Below are 18506 nucleotides of genomic sequence, written 5' to 3' on the forward strand. Positions count from 1 at the left end.
TTAATTCTGGCGAAGTAGCCATATACCGCCATTTATGTAGATTTTTGTACCATCCACATTTTCCTTAACTGCGAAAGTTACGTGAGGTGTAAGTGCTCCATCATTCAACGTGATTACAGCTCTGCAATTCAGTAACATGCTGGCAACTAGCTAATTATCCCTAGCTGCCGGATCTATAATATTTTGATTACTTACTCAAATAATAACAAAGAACTAATTATAGAAGTTATCGAGACGATGAACACGGAGTGAGAATATGTGTTGACACTCGGTCATGGCCGCCCATATAAGCATACATCTTGTTCTTCCTATTACGACTTCTGTTTTTATTATGTGGTTACTGATTGTTAATACATCACTACAATTACAACCACTTTCGGTTTGCACTATGTCATTCAAGTTCCCTATCGTTTATTTCGTGCGTATGAAACAGCTGTGCTCCTTACAGTGATCACTATTTATAACACTTATTTGGCTTTGCAGGTGCACAGTACAAGATTGTTTCTTCTAAGCTGACCTACACTAGTACACTACAGACCAATAGTTATAAAGACATTTATATTTTTTGTGTTACAAGTTTTCCTTGAGCTACGGAAATAAAGCTGGATTTCGCTGTAGGTCCATTTTTACAAGGCTTACCAAGGTTTAAACGTTGGATATAGCATGAGAAGATGCTCTATTAAAATTTGATATTCCGAAACTCATATATCGGAAGGTTCGATAGCATTCCTAAACTTAGGTAAAGATAGTCGGAAGGAGTAACTTGTTTGGTTAGGAAAGCAAATTACATTGTGATCGCTATAGCCTTATCGTGTGTATGTTGTACGTTTACTGTCTAACTAGCTTTTACCCAACAAAAATTGCATACTTGGAAATGGCATTGAAAAAAGCAAAGCCTGGTCAACTGTGTCTTCGTTTTTTTTCCGTATTCCAACCACCTTTGCCTAATAAATATTTTTTTGTCCTTTGTCCAACCTTCAAATCAAAAATGAACAAAATGTGCTTACGTCTTGTGTTGACGTTCACGCTTCCGCACCTCATCTTGCGGCATGTTGTTTCCGCCGATAACTAATACACATATACATTGTCTCACTACAGTTCTAAGTATGTAATTAAAGCAAACTATTTTGCCTAAATTAAGTGTAAAAAAAATGGGGTTCCAATACGCGATGAGGTTGTAAGTAATAAGACATTGCAAGCTTGATAGGATTGCGTCTATGGCTTTTTTTAAATACTTTTGTATAGATGACCTTATTAATATTGATATTATCATGATACCATGGTACTGCAGTTACGACGGTTGCAGTAAACGTAGGGAATCAGCTAGGTCTCCAAAACTTGATTGCTTGAACTCCATCTCGAGGTTTTATAATCGAGAAAGCTCACCGGTGCGGCGTATGTGTGCGCCCATTCGCCACGAACCTCAAAGTGCACTTTCGGACACACATTGACAAGCGGCGATGCGGCTCCAAAGTTTTAGGTAAATGACCTAACTAGAAGTATGTTCTCAGAGACCCTAAAAAAGCGCATACAAGTTACATGCCCTACTAATGTGACAGCTGCACTCTCTGCTCGAAAACCATCAGTGCTCTGTACACTCGCAACCGGGCTGATCGCCCCTTCCTTTTCTTCAGTGGCCATATTGAATGTCTGGCAAATTTGACAAACAGATTGAATGTTAAGATGAATAGATTAGGTATAAATATATCCAGATGGACAAAAAATGCATTTCTGTGTAAAAAGTTAAAGTGGACTCATACAGGTCGAACCCCATGAGATTTTTGTTTTTTAGCTACATTAACGAGTATGAGGAAGTCGACGTTTGACGGATAATGAAGCTGCTCATTTCGTTTAGCTGCAACCCTCACAATAATGACCTATCTTTTTATGATCACGTAGATACATATCACTTCAGTGTAATAAATATATTAAGGCAATGTCTTGCGAGAACTGTAAAGGCGAATCGCGGGTATCTTGTAGATGGTGCCACAGATCAGTATGAGCAACAAGAGCACGATTTTCTTACCGAAGTCCACACTTCTTAAATGAAACGAGCACTGAAAATAGTGAATCCGCCACTGCCGAAGCTGGGAGGCTTAAAGATATGGTACCTCAAAACGAATGTCATATTACAGCATGTTTGTACAATAATTCGTTTAATTCGGTAATGATCGGTACCGCCTCGGTTTTAACGTACTTTGTTTCAGTAATTTGTCAGTTTAGTTATTAACTTGAAAACGTTGTTTTCAAGTTGAAATATTGTTTTCTCAGATTAGTTAAAAATATAAAGTTGCTGTTTCCATTTAAAGATGAGAAGTTCAAGAAAGCTAACATATTTAAAGACTTCATAAGTACAATAGAAAATAAATATTACGAGTTCCATATGTGGTAAGAACGATAAGGCATTATTTCGAACAGTTGGCTTCCAGCACGAAACGAAGTATATCTATACCGGGTTCCTAACTAGGAGCACCACATGTTTTCAAGTTCAAGAGGCAAACACGTTATTTCTGCACTGTTAGGGAGACAACCGTTTATATGATATGAGCTATTATACGTGCCGCTATCGCTGACTTCTTAGCCTCTAGTCAATAAATCTACTTGCGTATTGTTCGGAGTGAATATGCCGAGTATATTGATCAAAGGTGTGTAACTATAAATTATGTTCTATATACTGTACGTGCATTTAGATTGCTTCCCTTGCTAACAACTTTGGCGGTTAAGCTATGAGGTTCGAACCTAAAGAATATTAAGACCCTGAGATAAATACTACCCTTTACGGTAGTATGTGTCTAACATCATCCGGTACAGCTCTGCATCAAGAACAGCAAAGCACTGAGAATCGATTATGTAATAATTATTCCGCCTGATCAAACCTATCATCTAGTATATGCTGTTGACTGTGTGGGATTGTGCGATTTTTAATACAGTATAACGCAAAGCACAACTTTTTATTTTGTTTTCATATAAAACATAGTTATTTTGTCACATGTAAGCCGGTGCTCATTTGTTCATCAGTTCGATACAGAGCAATATGTTTTGTTGAATAACTTTTGCCAATACCATCTATTACGTAGAACATCTCGCAAATGGCATTTCTATGCAGGCCGTTACAAATACGCGTCTTAATTCGCTTCAATATAACACACTGTCATTGTTGATAAGGAAGATTATGTAGTTATGACCATTATGGTAATATTCTTGATACAGTTGTTCTTTATTTTAAATACGATTGGCATATTATTATTCGCTATCATCTTCTGCTGCTAGGGGCACGCGAAAGTTCTACAACAGCATATGAATTGGTCAGCGCCTATTTTTCTTTGGCCCTTCTGTTTTGTTTTTGATTCCCTCCTCATTTCTTAAAGTTTTGGATTTGGTACGAGAGAAGAGCAGCATCTGCCTCCATCTATTACAACTATATAGTACACTACGGTGCGTGTCAGTGCGACCACACTCGTCAACGTGACATCAGGAAGAAAAGCAGTAGCGCTATGCTTGTTGGTCTGCTCGATCGTAACGTTTTTTTTTGGCTGTTTCGCGCCTCCACAAGTCAGCTATAACTATTGCTTTATCCACTCCCCTCTTGCTCTGTTCAGTCCGCCGGCGTCATCCCCACTTCCTGACCACCCGACGGCGAACACCCGCCAAAAAGGGTTGCTTCTGTATGTGTCCAGCTTAGCCTCTTTCATTTTCTGTTTCTTTGTCCACTTTGTCATTCTCCATTCTGACAGCACCAGTAATGATGGTGATGATGATGGTAAATGTCGTAGCGGTGCCATTGCTATTTAAGTTGCTGATGACGAAAATGATGCCGATGATATTCGCTCTGGGCGGTTGAAATTCTGTTCTGCTTCTGAAATTGCTCTCGTCGGCCACAACCGAACAACGAACGGAAAGACAGTCGGGCGAACAGGCATCCACACATCTCCGCCTGTCGTCGACGTTTTCTTAGTCGCCGTAATTGTCGTTGTTGATACCGGTGCAGTTACGATGGCGTCGGCAAATCTTGAGCACCACGACCAACTCCTTCCGATATACTAACAGCAACATCAGTAGCTGCAGATGCAAGTGGATAGCGGGTTCTCGGCCGATGACAAATACCAACGGCTTGACGTGGCCGTTTACGTCCTGCTGTTCAAGGACCTCCGTCCCCTCTAACCGTTCATCTCGGTGTCATTCCATATATCCCCTTGTCCTGTGTTGTTTTGTACAGGCCGCTAAAACTAAAATTGACGAACGACGCCAACAACAGCTACGTATGTTGTATATATATATATATATATATATATATATATATATACGTATATATATATATATATATACATATATATGAAGTTGCCTAGTGGCTTTATTTCTGTTGGGCCTTCATGGAAATAGAAACACAGCTGTAGAAGCGACATCCATTTTTCGCATTGTAAACGATATTGTAGTCTGCATCAAATCTTAGTGGATACTATTTGGAGTTGTTTTGATCTTTTGTATATGCAGATAGACAAACGCCTCACGTTTCGACCGCACAATCATATGGCCATCACTGCAGTAGTAAAAGTGATAATCATAATAGCTCTTTGATGTCTATATCAGTCGAACAGTTCCCTTTTATCGGACATAGCGCAACGTAACGTGATGTTTGCGTCACGTCTTCAGTTAAAGGGTTATCAAATAAAAATTGATAATGTATAGACAGGGACGGTCCTGAGTCGCATGCATCGAAATGCAGCCATGTTTTTTTGCTAGAACGATTTGTATCTAACGTGCGATCCCACCAATTATAATTTTCGCGTCAAGCGCTTTTTTTTTGCAGTTCTGTTTAAAAGCCTGCAAGGTTCGAGTAATGACGTATACAGCCTTAACGATTTACGAATCAAATTCAACCTTTCTGCGTGCTAGCAGTTCTAGATTAATTGGCGTGTTTCCATCGTCATCTATATATGTTTAGTGTATTTATTAATTTCGTTTTATTTATTATTTTTCATATCGTATTATTTATTAGAATTTATGTTCATACGAGGACGCAGTGACCAACCGCCTATAGTTTTATTTGCAAACTTAAAGAATCCTTTGGATTCTATCTATAGCGTTCAAATTTAACTAATTGAATCTTGTTACAGCTTGTCGTTGATCAGATGTTGCATTTTTGCTATTTGAGTACATTTAAAAATTTTATTAGACATTCTCATGCTGCTCCGTTCGGCTCCAGCTGGTCCTGCCACCGCCACCGCCGCCGCTGTTGACGCCGTCTGAACCTTGTCGAAACGACGTTCGCCAACGAATTGTTGGTTGCGCCTGTCTATCTCGCTCAAGGCTCACTTTCGTTGCCTCTCTCAGAAGAATTTCCGTTGGCGTTTTTCTTTTTCTTCTTCAGTTTATGCGTCTGCGTCTACCGCTGCTGCGGCTGTTTTGTGCATAAATAGTGTTTCTTAGCATCTCTTCAAAAGCTGCTCCGTCTTTGTGAGCAGCCGCCCTATCTAGGTGTCCAATTGAAGTCCACACAATGGAGCTTATCAATCTCGTCAACTGGCGACCACTTTCCCTCTACTGTCGAACCTGCTACCTTCACATAGCAGTTTCGGTTCAGCCACTGCTTTGTTCCTTCGTCATTGACTCACGCAGTCACGCATTTGTCTGTACCCTAGCCGCGACGCGGTCTTGACGCGCTCTGGAGTGCCGATTCCTTGTTTGTCCGCACTCGTCGCCATTATGGTTCGTGCCTGCCAGTAATGCCTATGCCTGGTACTTCGTACTATCATTACAACTAGGTTTGCTCGGCCATGCGTTTCTATAATGTGCTATCCCATGACTGGTTTGTATGCGTATGGGCGTACAAATAAATGAATGCTAATAATTGCGGTAGTTCATGAAGAGTAGCAGTTATAAAGATAGGTAGCCAACAACTTGTCGGAATTGGCCTGATTCGCCTCCTTACAAATTTTCAGCATTGCAGCAGTCACCATAGGGCTGTTTACCATGTATACAGAAGCGACTGGACCCGCTTAAATTAAAGCACATAAAAATTATTAATTCTGCACTCACCCCTGCCACACGACTTCTAGTTTATTTATTTATTCCGAAATAACGTATAGATTTTTTACAACATAGTTATGTCTAATAGGATTATGCTCAACGATGCGTTAGGTAATACTTTGACAAAAGAACCTACTAATTGAAGGACAGCAAATTGTGGACAAGGACCATCTTTGATTTAAACCACTATTCCTGATGTAGAGCGTCTAGCTCACTGTTAATTAACCCTCTTGGTATAATTCGTTTATGTACATTTACGAGAAATTATAGTAGTTATGGATACAAGGCGATCATCTAGCCGGTGATTGAAGTTATTGGTCGTGACGGTCACGATTTTACTCAGAATAATACTAATCTATACATTCTGCGTTCTAAAACGCTGTAGAAGCCCATAGAAGGACACTGAGGGTACAACAGCATTCTATATCTTAACTTGCAGAAGTGGAAAAACTTTATCATTTATGTCATAGAAAACCGTTAGTCATTAGTTATCAGACACAGGTTTTGCTTAGCTTATTTAGCTATTTCCCCAACAAATAATAACAATGTACCATAATACCCATCTGCCAACGCTGAAATTTTAATTGTGGTGAGTTGTGCATTAGCCTCCTAAACCACACTGTCTTCTCATATTATAGTAATATATACTTATATACATCTGGTTGATTTATACCTGCTAATAATGGCAAAATAAAGAGATATAACCTTTAACCGGCAAAGGACCAATCTAGGTCATGCAATGATTTTTTTGCCTATAAGAATAGACGAAACTCGTTTAGATAATTACCTCGCTTTTTCGTCAAAACGCTGCCAAAATGCGCTATTGATACAGTATAATATAGAAATCTTACCTGTAAATAGTTGTCAATACATATTCATATCATTTTAACTAAACAAACTGTGACTATACGTTCGCTTATATTACATGTGCGTACGAAATGCAAGACTTCTTAGCTATCCGGCAAGCCTATCCCGTATCAAAGCTCAATAGTGACACGGAGGTTAAGAATCACCCATTTTCCATATAAGAAATAAAGAAAACTAGTTAACAAAACTGTTATGTATTGTGTACATCTCTTGAGAAAATGAAATCCGCATGTCGCCTTTAAATTTATTGCTTTGTGTGGTTTTTGTTGTGTTATGGGATCGCTTGATTTTGCCTGAATGCTTAACTTTAATATACACTGCCGCCCACTGTTAGCTTGTGATTGATCGAAAATTGTTCCATCTAATAGCTCTGGCCTTAACAAAACAAGCTGAATGCACAAAACATGTATCAAAAAATTTCAGTTTTTTTCCGTGAATCGTTACAGTTACCTTATTTTTGTAGGCACTCCTTTCCTTTTTTTGTAGCTTTGAATGAGTGTGGATAATCTTACATTACTTCATAGCATTACTTCTACCAGCTTACTTGGTCTCTTTCCACTTCTTGCATGTCGGCATGATGTATAGAAGCCATATGAGTATGTCATAATTTTGAAACAGTACAATACTTTTCTTGTTTTTGTGATTTTTCCATTTTTTGTTATCTCCTCTCGTCACCAAACTTTTTTACAACAAACAAAAGCACCAAAACTTTTTATACAATACAGTGACGGCGCTGTGTTCCTCGATGTCCGTTCTTTCTCTTTGTGATATCTTGAAATGCTACCTTCTAATTTGATTTTTGGACCTAAAATAGACGAGTTATATGTTGGCCACTTATTTGTTTAGAACTGAGTAAAGCTTGTTTGTAGTCACTCACAGGATTTTCCTTGCAGACAAGCCCTACGATAGGACTGGCGAAAACGTACGGCACACACGTTCATGGAGGACCTACACGATTAATATCGTAGTGAATCGGATATGCCTGTTTAGGGAGTACGCTATCTAATCAACGCTCGAACCCGTTATCTAGCCTAAGCTGCACTCCGGCCGTAGTAGCTACAGTCCGATTTAGATAAAAGAGACTGCCTTATCTCCAATGCTCTAACACCAGCAACAGAATAGAAAATGACATTCATTTGATGGTGCCGGATACAGAAGTTTCCACATTGTGTCTTTCACTCCGTCACACCAAGCAACCCCTGCTCAACTGTCAGCCTACGGCTATCTAATGGGCAGAGGTCACGTACGATACAGTGCGTCTGGTAATTGATCTGCGTTCACCGAGAATCACCAATTACAACGGGACAGTCTCGCGTACATTTTCATGATCACCAACGCCCGGAGCACCGGTTGCGCACCTTCTCAGTTCTGCTTTCCCATACTCATTTATTTTTCTTCTTCTTCGCCTGCTTTAATTTTTTGGCTTTTTCTGCCAGCGTTGCTTCAACTGCATCTCTGTCAGTATAATCGGCAGCTTCTTTCTGATCTACGTTGCGTCTCTTCGTTCCTTCGCGTCTATGTTCGCTCTTCATATTGTTCAGCGGCCAACTCCTAGTTCTACGACTACCGTTTCTGCTGCTGCTTCTATATAGCCGTTGGTAGTAAGCTGTACGGGCAGCTGACGCTCTGGTCATCATCGTATTGGAGTGAGCAGCGACTGGACGAAAAGATACTGCTAGCAATGCAGCGGCTTCAGCTGTTCCTGGCAAGTAGTAATCAGCGATACCTTACACTACGCTCGCAATGGCCGGCCTGGACAGCTGTAGCAAAGGTGCATAAACCAATGCCTCGGTGGCACCAGCGGAACTTACAGCAGCAGCAGAGACAACGGCAGAATGAGCAGACGACATCAACAAAAACAACAACAACGGGGGGCAGCAACACGACGTTATCATCAGCATGATCAGGGGGAGCCCATAAGATATAATTTTAATTTGCACGGCTATTTTTGGCCGCGCTGTTTTCTGTAGATCTGCTGATATCGGTGCTATAGCTTCTGTCAAAAGATGACGGACGGGACGTAGCGAAAAAGGCCGTCCAACAAAAGGTTTGTTGCTGTTGGTAAAGTCTGCTGAGAGACTGGGAACCATACTTTAGCAGCAACAACAGACACGGAGTCGGACTTATACGGTTCGTGTTTGATAATTGTTATTATTATTGCTATTTTTGTTTTTCGAATATTAGACGCGGATGCCAGGGAGCGGCTCTGAAAAACAGGAGGGAGACGCGAAACTAATGCGGCAAAAGTTTGATCCATTGCGACGAGCCTATCGCTGGCTGTTGTTGATCAACTACGGATAGACTGAAAATTATGGTTGTCACTCTCTCGGCCGATGGAGTGAAGCCGACGGAAGACCGACGAGCCGTTGCAGGCCGAGTAGGAAAGCATCAAGCTTCATTTGAACAATTTAAGTTTATAATGCATCTTACCTTGGCTTATCGACGTATCTAACGTGCTAGTTAAGATAATTACCAGCATCGTTTGATATACAACAACTAGCACAATTCCACCCAGCCTAGTGGCGTTCTATGCGAGGTCTTAAAACCGAATGAACATGATGCTTTTCAAATAAGCATACTGACTGATACAACCGAAGCTTAGACATGTGCTCGAACATGGCAGACTGATACAACTGGCTGATTCAATGTAGTGTAATCGGCGATAGACAGCCTCTACCCCCTGTATCTACTATTCGCTACGATACGCCCGAAAAAAAAATTTGCTGTTTACGCAGACCTTGAAATTTGACAGTAAGATTTACTGTATACGTCTAAATAAAACGGCACGTAAACTGAAAATTGAGTGGCATTGTAGTGCGACTATTAATCAGTATAGATCTACACTATTTACGAAGCAATTCTGATACAAAGTAATTCCTATGATATCTAATGATTCATCCCCGAAACGTTTGTTTAAACAAGCCAGTGATGCACGTAGCTACCGACTCATTTAAATATCACGTCTTCAAATTTGGTTCACTGTATTTTGTTCGGTATGTCAGCGTTTTCAGGGTTCGTCAGTGAGTTATATAATAATAACATTCATATGCCTCAGACACCGGACAAAAAGCTACTTGGACATGCTGACACCGTTATTTTATATTAATATTATAAAATAATAATTAATCAGTTAGCTTTTGTGTACTCCGGTAGATCCTGGTCCATCTGTTACTGACAAAAATTATGGAGTCGTAACGCAATTATTCTCATGTCAAGCTTAGATTATTGTTCGATATCATGGAGGTTTCCGTTAAACAGACTCGAGTTTTTGGTTGAACAGCCGCATTCAAGTTGATCTGTACAGTTCTGTCTAATTGGTTAACTAAATAAAACAACTGTTCAAGCGCGGTTAGCGATTGATTACTACGAGCCTCATGCTCGGTTTGCTATACACCTCATCAGCAATCTATAGCCAAAGAGTATCTGCCATAATACATTAAATGGGCCCAGATACATCTATCGTGAATGATGAACATGCAAAATGGTAATGGGCAGGAATGCCGTTCAGTTAAATTCTTTGGAGAAGATGTAGCAAGATCTTTACAGAGCTGTTTTTATACAATAAAAACGAAATTTCTCTCCACAAGCCTGTTTCGTCCTTCTCCAATGTGCAACTCTTGCAACAAATTTGTGTCTGCAGACCCTAAGCGACAACCCCCTCAGAGTGCAAATAGACTCAATTTAACTCACTAAGCGTTTTGCTTTGCAGAAGTATGTGTGTATGGAGACGTGCCGAGCCCGACGGCCGATGAAGCCCCTTACGACTCCATGAACTCGATGTCGTTTTTGGGAGCACCAATAACCGGTGAACATCTTAGCATGATGGTGTTGCATAGTTCTTCACACTCGCAACGACGACACCACCCTCACCATCCTCACCACCCGCACACGATGTCGTCGAGCTTTAATCCGACCTCTAGCGGCAATTCCAGAGGGGAAACCGGTCTCGTGTCCACGTCAGCATCTTCATTGAATCAACATCACGCTGTTGGTACGCCTTCGTTAAAGCTAAAATCGATCAATGCAGGCGCCAGCAGCGGTGGTGTCGCTGGCGGCAGCGTTACAAGTCTGAAAGCTCGTACTCCTCGTCCCGCGCGTTTCAAATGTAGCTTCTGCCCATATATGGCAAGAGATGCAGGTTCGCGCATAGTCCACGAAAGGGTACACACCGGCGAACGGCCATATAGCTGTGGTTTGTGTGGAAAGCGATTTGGTTATAAAAACGCGCTTCAAACTCACGTACGAACACATACAGGGGAGAAGCCATACGAATGCGAAATATGCACGAAGAGGTTTACCCAACTATCGAACTTGAAGTTCCACAAGAAAATTCACCATCCCGGTGTTTTTTCGTAACAGAAAACAGCAAACCTCTCAACAACAACATGTATTATATAGGTATATAAACTTGGTACTAGATTAATATATAGACATACACACACACACATACACACACACACACACATATATATATATATGTATGGATGTACGACGAGTGTATCGGCCACTGGGGACGCCATTTCCTGCGGAGACATTGAACAGTTAATTAAAGGGGGTCGTGGAGCCAGCCGACCGTAACTATGCCTCTTATACACTCATTGGGTGAATAAATATTTGATCAATGAGAGCAAGACTGTACAAACGGTTCACAGTAAAAGCCATCTAGATGAAAATTAGAGGCTAGCATTTGAAATGGAAAAAAAACGTTTACCTGTAGCACGTTATACACCAGTGGTTAAGCCGTCACAGCCAGACTTAACGTGATAAGCTCATGTATTGCCATGCGAGCATACATGCAATCCTACTGTTATTTTGTTAGTTATATAACAGAGACATATAAACAAGAAAGGGCCAAATAATGAACCAAACGAAAAACAAAGCCAAAGCTTTCAGCTGCATCTACGCTGAAATGTGCTGCCTTTTGTATTGGTTTTCAGGTCGAAACCAAAAATTCATGAATAATGTTATCGTTCGACACATACACACTCTCTTGCATGTAACAGGGTACGTATTTCGTGTAAACTTAACTGACAGGCCAGAATAATGTTTACTGTTTTCGAGTATAATGTAATAGTCATATATTCAGAGGGCTGGTTAGACATACGCCGAAGAATGAAGATATCCTTTCTAATAACAAACGACGCGGCCAGTGATCACAAGCAGATTCTACTCGCTGGTCTTGCATGGATGTATGCAGCATTTGGACTCAATCTAGTCATATCTACATTAGGTATTTCTGTCAGTCAGTGAATAACTCTCTTCGTCCTCAGACAAGCCAAAATGTACATAATCTCATCTCTTTGTTTCTCGTGCTAGTCACTGGGAAGGAAGTGACTATAAAAGCCTTGTAACGCTTTTGCTGCTGCAAAAGGCGTAACCTTTCCCTATTACGTTGGTATCACATATGACACCATTTTCGTCACAAGCTTTGCCAAGACTGTGCCATATCTTTTTAGCATTACTTTTGCTCTATTGTTATTATGTACTTTATCGTTTAAGCTTTAGCTAATATGCACGCAACATCGTGACGATTCGTGACAGTTATCTATGTATGATGATATGTGATGAAGATGTATTCCGCTGTTCTAAGTAAGTTCTTAAGTTGTATGACTATTGAACTGCGACAATAGCACATGCTAATCGGCTACGTACTCATTAGAACATATGCTAGGTATATACAAAACAAAAGACGTTACGACATGTTTGGGCCTACGAAGCGAACCAACAACAGAGAACGATTCGTTTCTAGATGATTGTGGAATATACCAGCCGTATTAATAGTAAGCAATATCAATATGGATATAATTGAATTAGGAAATTATTGAACTATGGACTGAAAAGGGTAATAAAAGTATACTCATTTCATTACATTCACATAGAAAAGGTGTATTTGTCTTGTTCGATTAGATCGTTTTTTGGATTCTATTTGTTGAACTTACATCTTCGAAGACAACTTCGTATGATATAGACTGATCGAAAACGAGCTCTCGATTCGAAAATCAATTCTAAAGTGCGCTTTTCTTACAGGTAACCTGAGTTTGCGCTGAGTTGTTACGGCAAGGGGCATAAATGTTGTACCGATCTTAACGCTGGCCACCATATTCCAGAAACGTCATCTATAGTAAATGAAATCTATATGTGCTTATGGTAGGCCTTAATGAGTCAGGAAACGCCATAAAGCGTCGTGATTTAAACCCATAGGACCTATGCTCTGTTTAGTACATTTTTGCCTGGAGCATTTGCGGTTGCAATAATATATTTTAATTTTGTCCAAAATTTTGTGCGAATATGTAATGGCGAGGTAAGTACGAATAAACATTTATTTATTGATTTAATTTTTTTTACATTTAAAGTAAGTCAACAATAATTCATTTCAAACACGCGTGATAGAAATGACCAACATATTTCCTTATCAAACTGTTAATGACAAGTTCCACCCGATGTGATTCTTCGTATTTAATTACCCTACCGATCTAAAGTGGTCATTTGAAACGGTATAGTGCCTAAACCAGAAACTCAAAAACCTAAAAAAATATCGGATTAGATAGCTAAACGACCTCTGGGGATTTTCTCAAAAATCAACTATTTTCCTCACTATGTAATCCTTTATCAAAGGGGCACACTGGTATAACGTTGCACTATACTTTACAAATTAAACAGAAATAGCGTCTGAATATATGGCTTATCACAGCAGTTATTTACCAGAATGATATAGTCGTGCTGAAAAGAAAAATATATGTTTGTTTTTCGCTGCATTCTAGCATCATTATGTGCGTATCTGAATCTGCAGTAGTTCTACCGATGTTTCGCCAGGACAAGTAGAAATTAAGGTCGATACTTGCAAGGCAGGTCAAAACTGTAAACTAAAGGACTATATGTAGGCATAAACATCTAGTCCGAACCCTGTCACGGCGTTAGTCAACAACCTGCATGATGAAATCAAGAGCGTACTTATAGGGTTGTAGCCTATATTGAACGAGAACCATTGTAAAACTAAGCTAGTTTTTCATCTGTTGATAATTACTTGTCAATATGTGAAATTTCGAAAAGACAGTATGGCACAGATCTGTACTTGTTAGCCATTTAAATTACTGCATATTATTGTTTGTGTAATCAGATCATTTCGGCAAAGGAACGGAAATTGGGCTAACTATCGAACCGCGACCTTGGCCTGCGCTTGTTGTTCTACTTACCCACTATCAGTCCCAGAGCTTCAACAGTTGCAAAGAATTTATTCCAAAAATCTCTGCTATTATCGCTTTACTTTCACACTTTCTCCTGTTAACGTGGAGTAACATGTGTTTTTACGTTATTGTATATATGATAACATCGAGTATGTACAACTGCGAAAATGTTTCGAGAGACGTATGAAAAATATTGTTCGAGGTCCGGCAGATATATAATATCAAATTTAGCTTTTTCAAAGAAATCCATTACGCGGTATTAATTCAGATCTCTTTTTACAGCAGAGTCGCAAGAGCCATTCATTGATAGCATGTTAATTTTTAAATAGTATGAAAAACTATGTGAATCCGATTTTAAGTATTTAACTTTCGTACTAAAATGCAACCCACAAAACGATCATGGATTCGCGATATCATTGGATCAGTACCGGCGTGGGTTAAATTTAGAACTGACAGCTTTGACGCAACGATATCATTACAGTTACTGCTTTTTTTTTTTCGGATGCAAAATAATCAATATGATTTCTCCCAAGAAGATCAGTTACGTAAGGATAAACACAACTAACATATAACTGGCGTTAAAACGAGAACTGCCCTAAGGGACGAGGTCATGACCGTGGGAAGTGTTGTTAGCTAAGCTCTGGTAAATTAGCAAGACGAAAATGAATAGGACCATCGCATTCATCTCTTCGGATGGATTTTTGTCTGTTGCTTTTTATAAACATCTATTAATAGATCAGATATGTGCACGGATTGTAAGGTCAAATTGTTTTCGTATAGGCAAGCTGCGTTTGTACCATTAACATAAGTGGAATACCAACAATACTTTATAAACAATAATTGTGAAGAAATTAGTCAGACTCTGTCTTTTCTGAAATTTCGTACTTGCTAATTAAGCACTGATTTTGTTAAAAGACTTTATGTTTCACAGTTGCGTACTAGTTATGAACATGTTCGCATTATAAAAAAAACATGCTGTAGATTGTAAAGATCCTAGTTCCAATTATTTGCAGCAAGAAACTGCTATTATTCGTAATGCATAGGTCGCTGAATAACTCGTAAAAGACTCCGAAATAGGTACGCGTCTGGCCTTGGTTCAACAAAGGCATCCGGTAGTCCCCAAGATCTATCAGGCCATCTAGTGTTTTGTAGGCAAATGGGGAAAACATAAAAAAGTCCTAAAATAATAGAGACTAATTTATATTCACAAAATGATGATTACTATTTCGTAATGTATGTATCGTAATGGAGATGTGATAGGACACCTTATACTCAGAGGTATTGTATACATCGGCTAAATGGCGACGAGATTATTGCTAAAAACATTGAGGCTTCACAGACTAAAAAGTATATTTTTCGCACATAATAGCATCCAGCATCAACGAAGCATTTAAGCCTTGACTCTGTGCGAACGTTGCCTCAAACTGGAGCGCACCGTATTTTTTATATCACGGGAACCTAGAGGTGAGCGAAAAGGGACGTTTAGGAGAAGTCCTATACGCATTCACGTCATCGATGTCCGCATTAAAATTCATGTTTCCCTTGTGAGGCGCGTAAGCGTTACTGATAACAGTTGAAGTTATTTCGATCTGACATGACGCTTGTTGTGCTGCTTTGAACTTAAGTAATTACCCTTTCAAGCGGAAAATTTCAAGTACATGGAAATTATATGTAGTGTTTCTATTAATTTGCGTAAAGAATTTCCTATGCCTGGGCTTTTCGGGACTATGACCACAATGAAACGGTCATATCCATCGATGTAGATTCTTGTCTTCCACTCGTTTTTTCGTTAATTTAATTATAAAGGAGAACATTCCTAAAGCCCTACCGTGTTGAAGACTAGTATTATTCTAGTACCTTACATTCCAGTCATGTATATTGGACTCTCAGTGAGCGTTGGAAGTAGTGTTGAAGAACTTGCCTTCTATGGGTATGTTTTTCACGAGGTTAACTTCATCAAGTGGTACCTGATAGCACACGTATTTGCCACTGTTTCGTAAATGCCCCCACTCAACAATGCTATTTATTATTTTTATCACTTTGGCATGTTTACTAAAGATAGGAGGATACCCTAGCTTTGACGTACTGCCCATTTAGCAATGAGCAGATAGTTGATTTTTGACAAGACTAATTCATACGAATATTACAAACCTTGATTGATTAATATCGTCGTGTTTTTTGGCTTACAACAGCTGTTACAGGTAGTTTGGATCCGTTGATGAGCCTGCCTACAGAAGTCGAGGCTCGTGCAATGGTTTACCCATCGCTTGACATTGAGAGCAGCGTTCGATTGAAGTGTACTTTTTGTGGCAAGCAGTTTGGCGCTCGAAAGTCATTACTCAAACATCTTCGTCATCATTCAGGCAGCGAGCCGTACGAGTGTGACATCTGTGGGAAGCGTTTTCTCACGGGGGATATCCTTCGCAGTCATAAAGGTGTCATACACCAGATTCCTATGCTTCTTTAAAATGCTTTCGCGCATGCAGTTTGTAAGTTTTTCTTGAGGCGGAGCTGGTGGTAGTGCCCGATCATAATTGGTAACTCCAAGATGTATTATCCATTTTTATGGAATAACAGAACAGACGAGTAAACCAAGTAGAAAAGTTGCATTAATTTATTATTTTCTTAATAGCGGTGTACGGCTCACTAGTCTACATCGTTCGACAGCTCATTGCAGCCTTAGCTTCATTCAGCCTCACGAGATCCTGCCGGCTAACAAACCGCTTATGTAAATAACCGCCGATAGGAAACTTTTAGCTCCACAGCTGTTTCTTGTTGTATGATATTACCCCTCCGAACACCGGAGTTGATGATCATTTTAACTAAGCACGGGGGCAGAGGGATCATGCCTCACAGGGCCTGCGTGTAAATGCAGACCAGCACAACAGAGCCAATACAACCAGTCATCCTATACTTACTGTACCACTACACCATGTTAGCTTTATATTACACGCATTATTTTGCACATTATTATTCCTATGATTGCTACCGTTCTTGTTCCTACACTCTGGATAGAGATTACGTCTCCTTAGTGCGAAAGTAAAGTATTTGTTTCCAGACTATATATGGTCCATCGCTTTTAAAGCGCTCTATATGTTTCGCATAAGGTTTAACTGTTCACGAGATACATAGCATCTATTGTTTACCCATTAGCTCCTTATATGTAATCTAATTTAAGGAAGTATGTTTTGACCGAATATTCGATGATCTTTGTGGAAAAACAATAGTTTATATAAATTCATTAATTTATTGAGTGTGTTGATTGCGCCGATTGGGCTCGTAAAGCTGGCCTAGTTGACCCCAAAATGTTGTTGGCCTTCAGACACGGCGTAGGGCTGCGGACATGATTTCAATTGACAATTAGCTTGACATCCATGGTTAATAAAGTTTTGCGAATCTATGACTATGTAAATAAGTCAAAATTACTTACGATTTATCTATTTGTTGGCAAATGTACAAGATATAAATTGAATTCAAAAAAGTGCATAGCCGAGAGACTCACTTTAGTGCTAAAACCTTAACGGTCTCATTGCGGTGCATATATGTTATGTCACTTATCCGTTTAGGTAATGTACCGACATGCAGAAATATGGGTAATGTGTTTTTTGACGTTTTTGAGTCGAAGTACATACGAATGAATTCTAGCCCCTTTCAGTTAGCACATTTTTCCCAAGAACACAACAGTTCGCTTTATTATGTTCTTAGACGGCTGCCACTAAAATAGAAACATTACATAAAGACGCCACTGATAGACACACTTAGTCAATGTATAGAATGTATGTTGTTATATTGCAGGACAGTCTCGTCGAGCATGATGTACATGACTTTGTGGAAACATAGGTTAAACTAGGTAGCCAACTATAAAGGAAGAACGAAAAACAAATAACTATGTAAACACCTATTCTATAGAACTAAGTTTGTTCCAGGTTCGGAATAAAGTGAGCCAGTAGATTTATAACGCGGAACTGTTTTCAGTGATCAGTTTTTTCCTTGAAAGGTTTCATCTCGCCACACGATAATGTTAATTTACATTGTACATAACGAACACCAATAATATTCTTTACGTTTCTTGCAGATAATTCGATTTACCGAAAATCACAAAGAAAAATAATTGGAACGACAGGATTTTCGCCAACCAAGTCTGGACGCATTAACTATTATAAAGAGTATGATAATAAAGTATAGCGTGCAGTGCTGCACTTTTACCATATCGTCCTACTGTTTTTCATTGTTTTACTGAATGCAATTCAGTTCACTCATCATCATCATCATCATAACCACGAATTGGTCCTCCCCACCTTGTAGCTAGTGCGTTCACGTTCGATGACAAAATCTCGTTACGGAGTGACGTATTGACGCATCGTCGTTTACAGCTCTCGGACCTGTAAATGGCCAGGCAATAAGTGAGAGACAGAAATTACTCGGTTA

At 39.6% G+C, this 18506-nt stretch overlaps 1 protein-coding gene across 1 annotated transcript in view; it reads left to right on the top strand.

Moving 5' to 3' along the window:
• LOC111269463 (zinc finger and BTB domain-containing protein 41) overlaps positions 1–18288 on the top strand; it is a 25695-nt gene extending 7407 nt beyond the window's left edge. The window contains exons 2-4 of the mRNA XM_086972106.1: positions 10604–11246; positions 16254–16513; positions 18154–18288. Coding sequence (XP_086828232.1) covers positions 10663–11246; positions 16254–16513; positions 18154–18263 — 954 coding nt within the window. The 5' untranslated portion in view covers positions 10604–10662 and the 3' untranslated portion in view covers positions 18264–18288. The remainder of the gene's footprint in view (positions 1–10603; positions 11247–16253; positions 16514–18153) is intronic.
• Positions 18289–18506: the final 218 nt, after the last annotated feature.

The sequence above is a fragment of the Varroa jacobsoni genome, unplaced genomic scaffold (assembly GCF_002532875.2).
Source record: "Varroa jacobsoni isolate VJ856 unplaced genomic scaffold, vjacob_1.0 scaffold_1386, whole genome shotgun sequence".
Taxonomy (NCBI): Eukaryota; Metazoa; Arthropoda; class Arachnida; order Mesostigmata; family Varroidae; genus Varroa; species Varroa jacobsoni.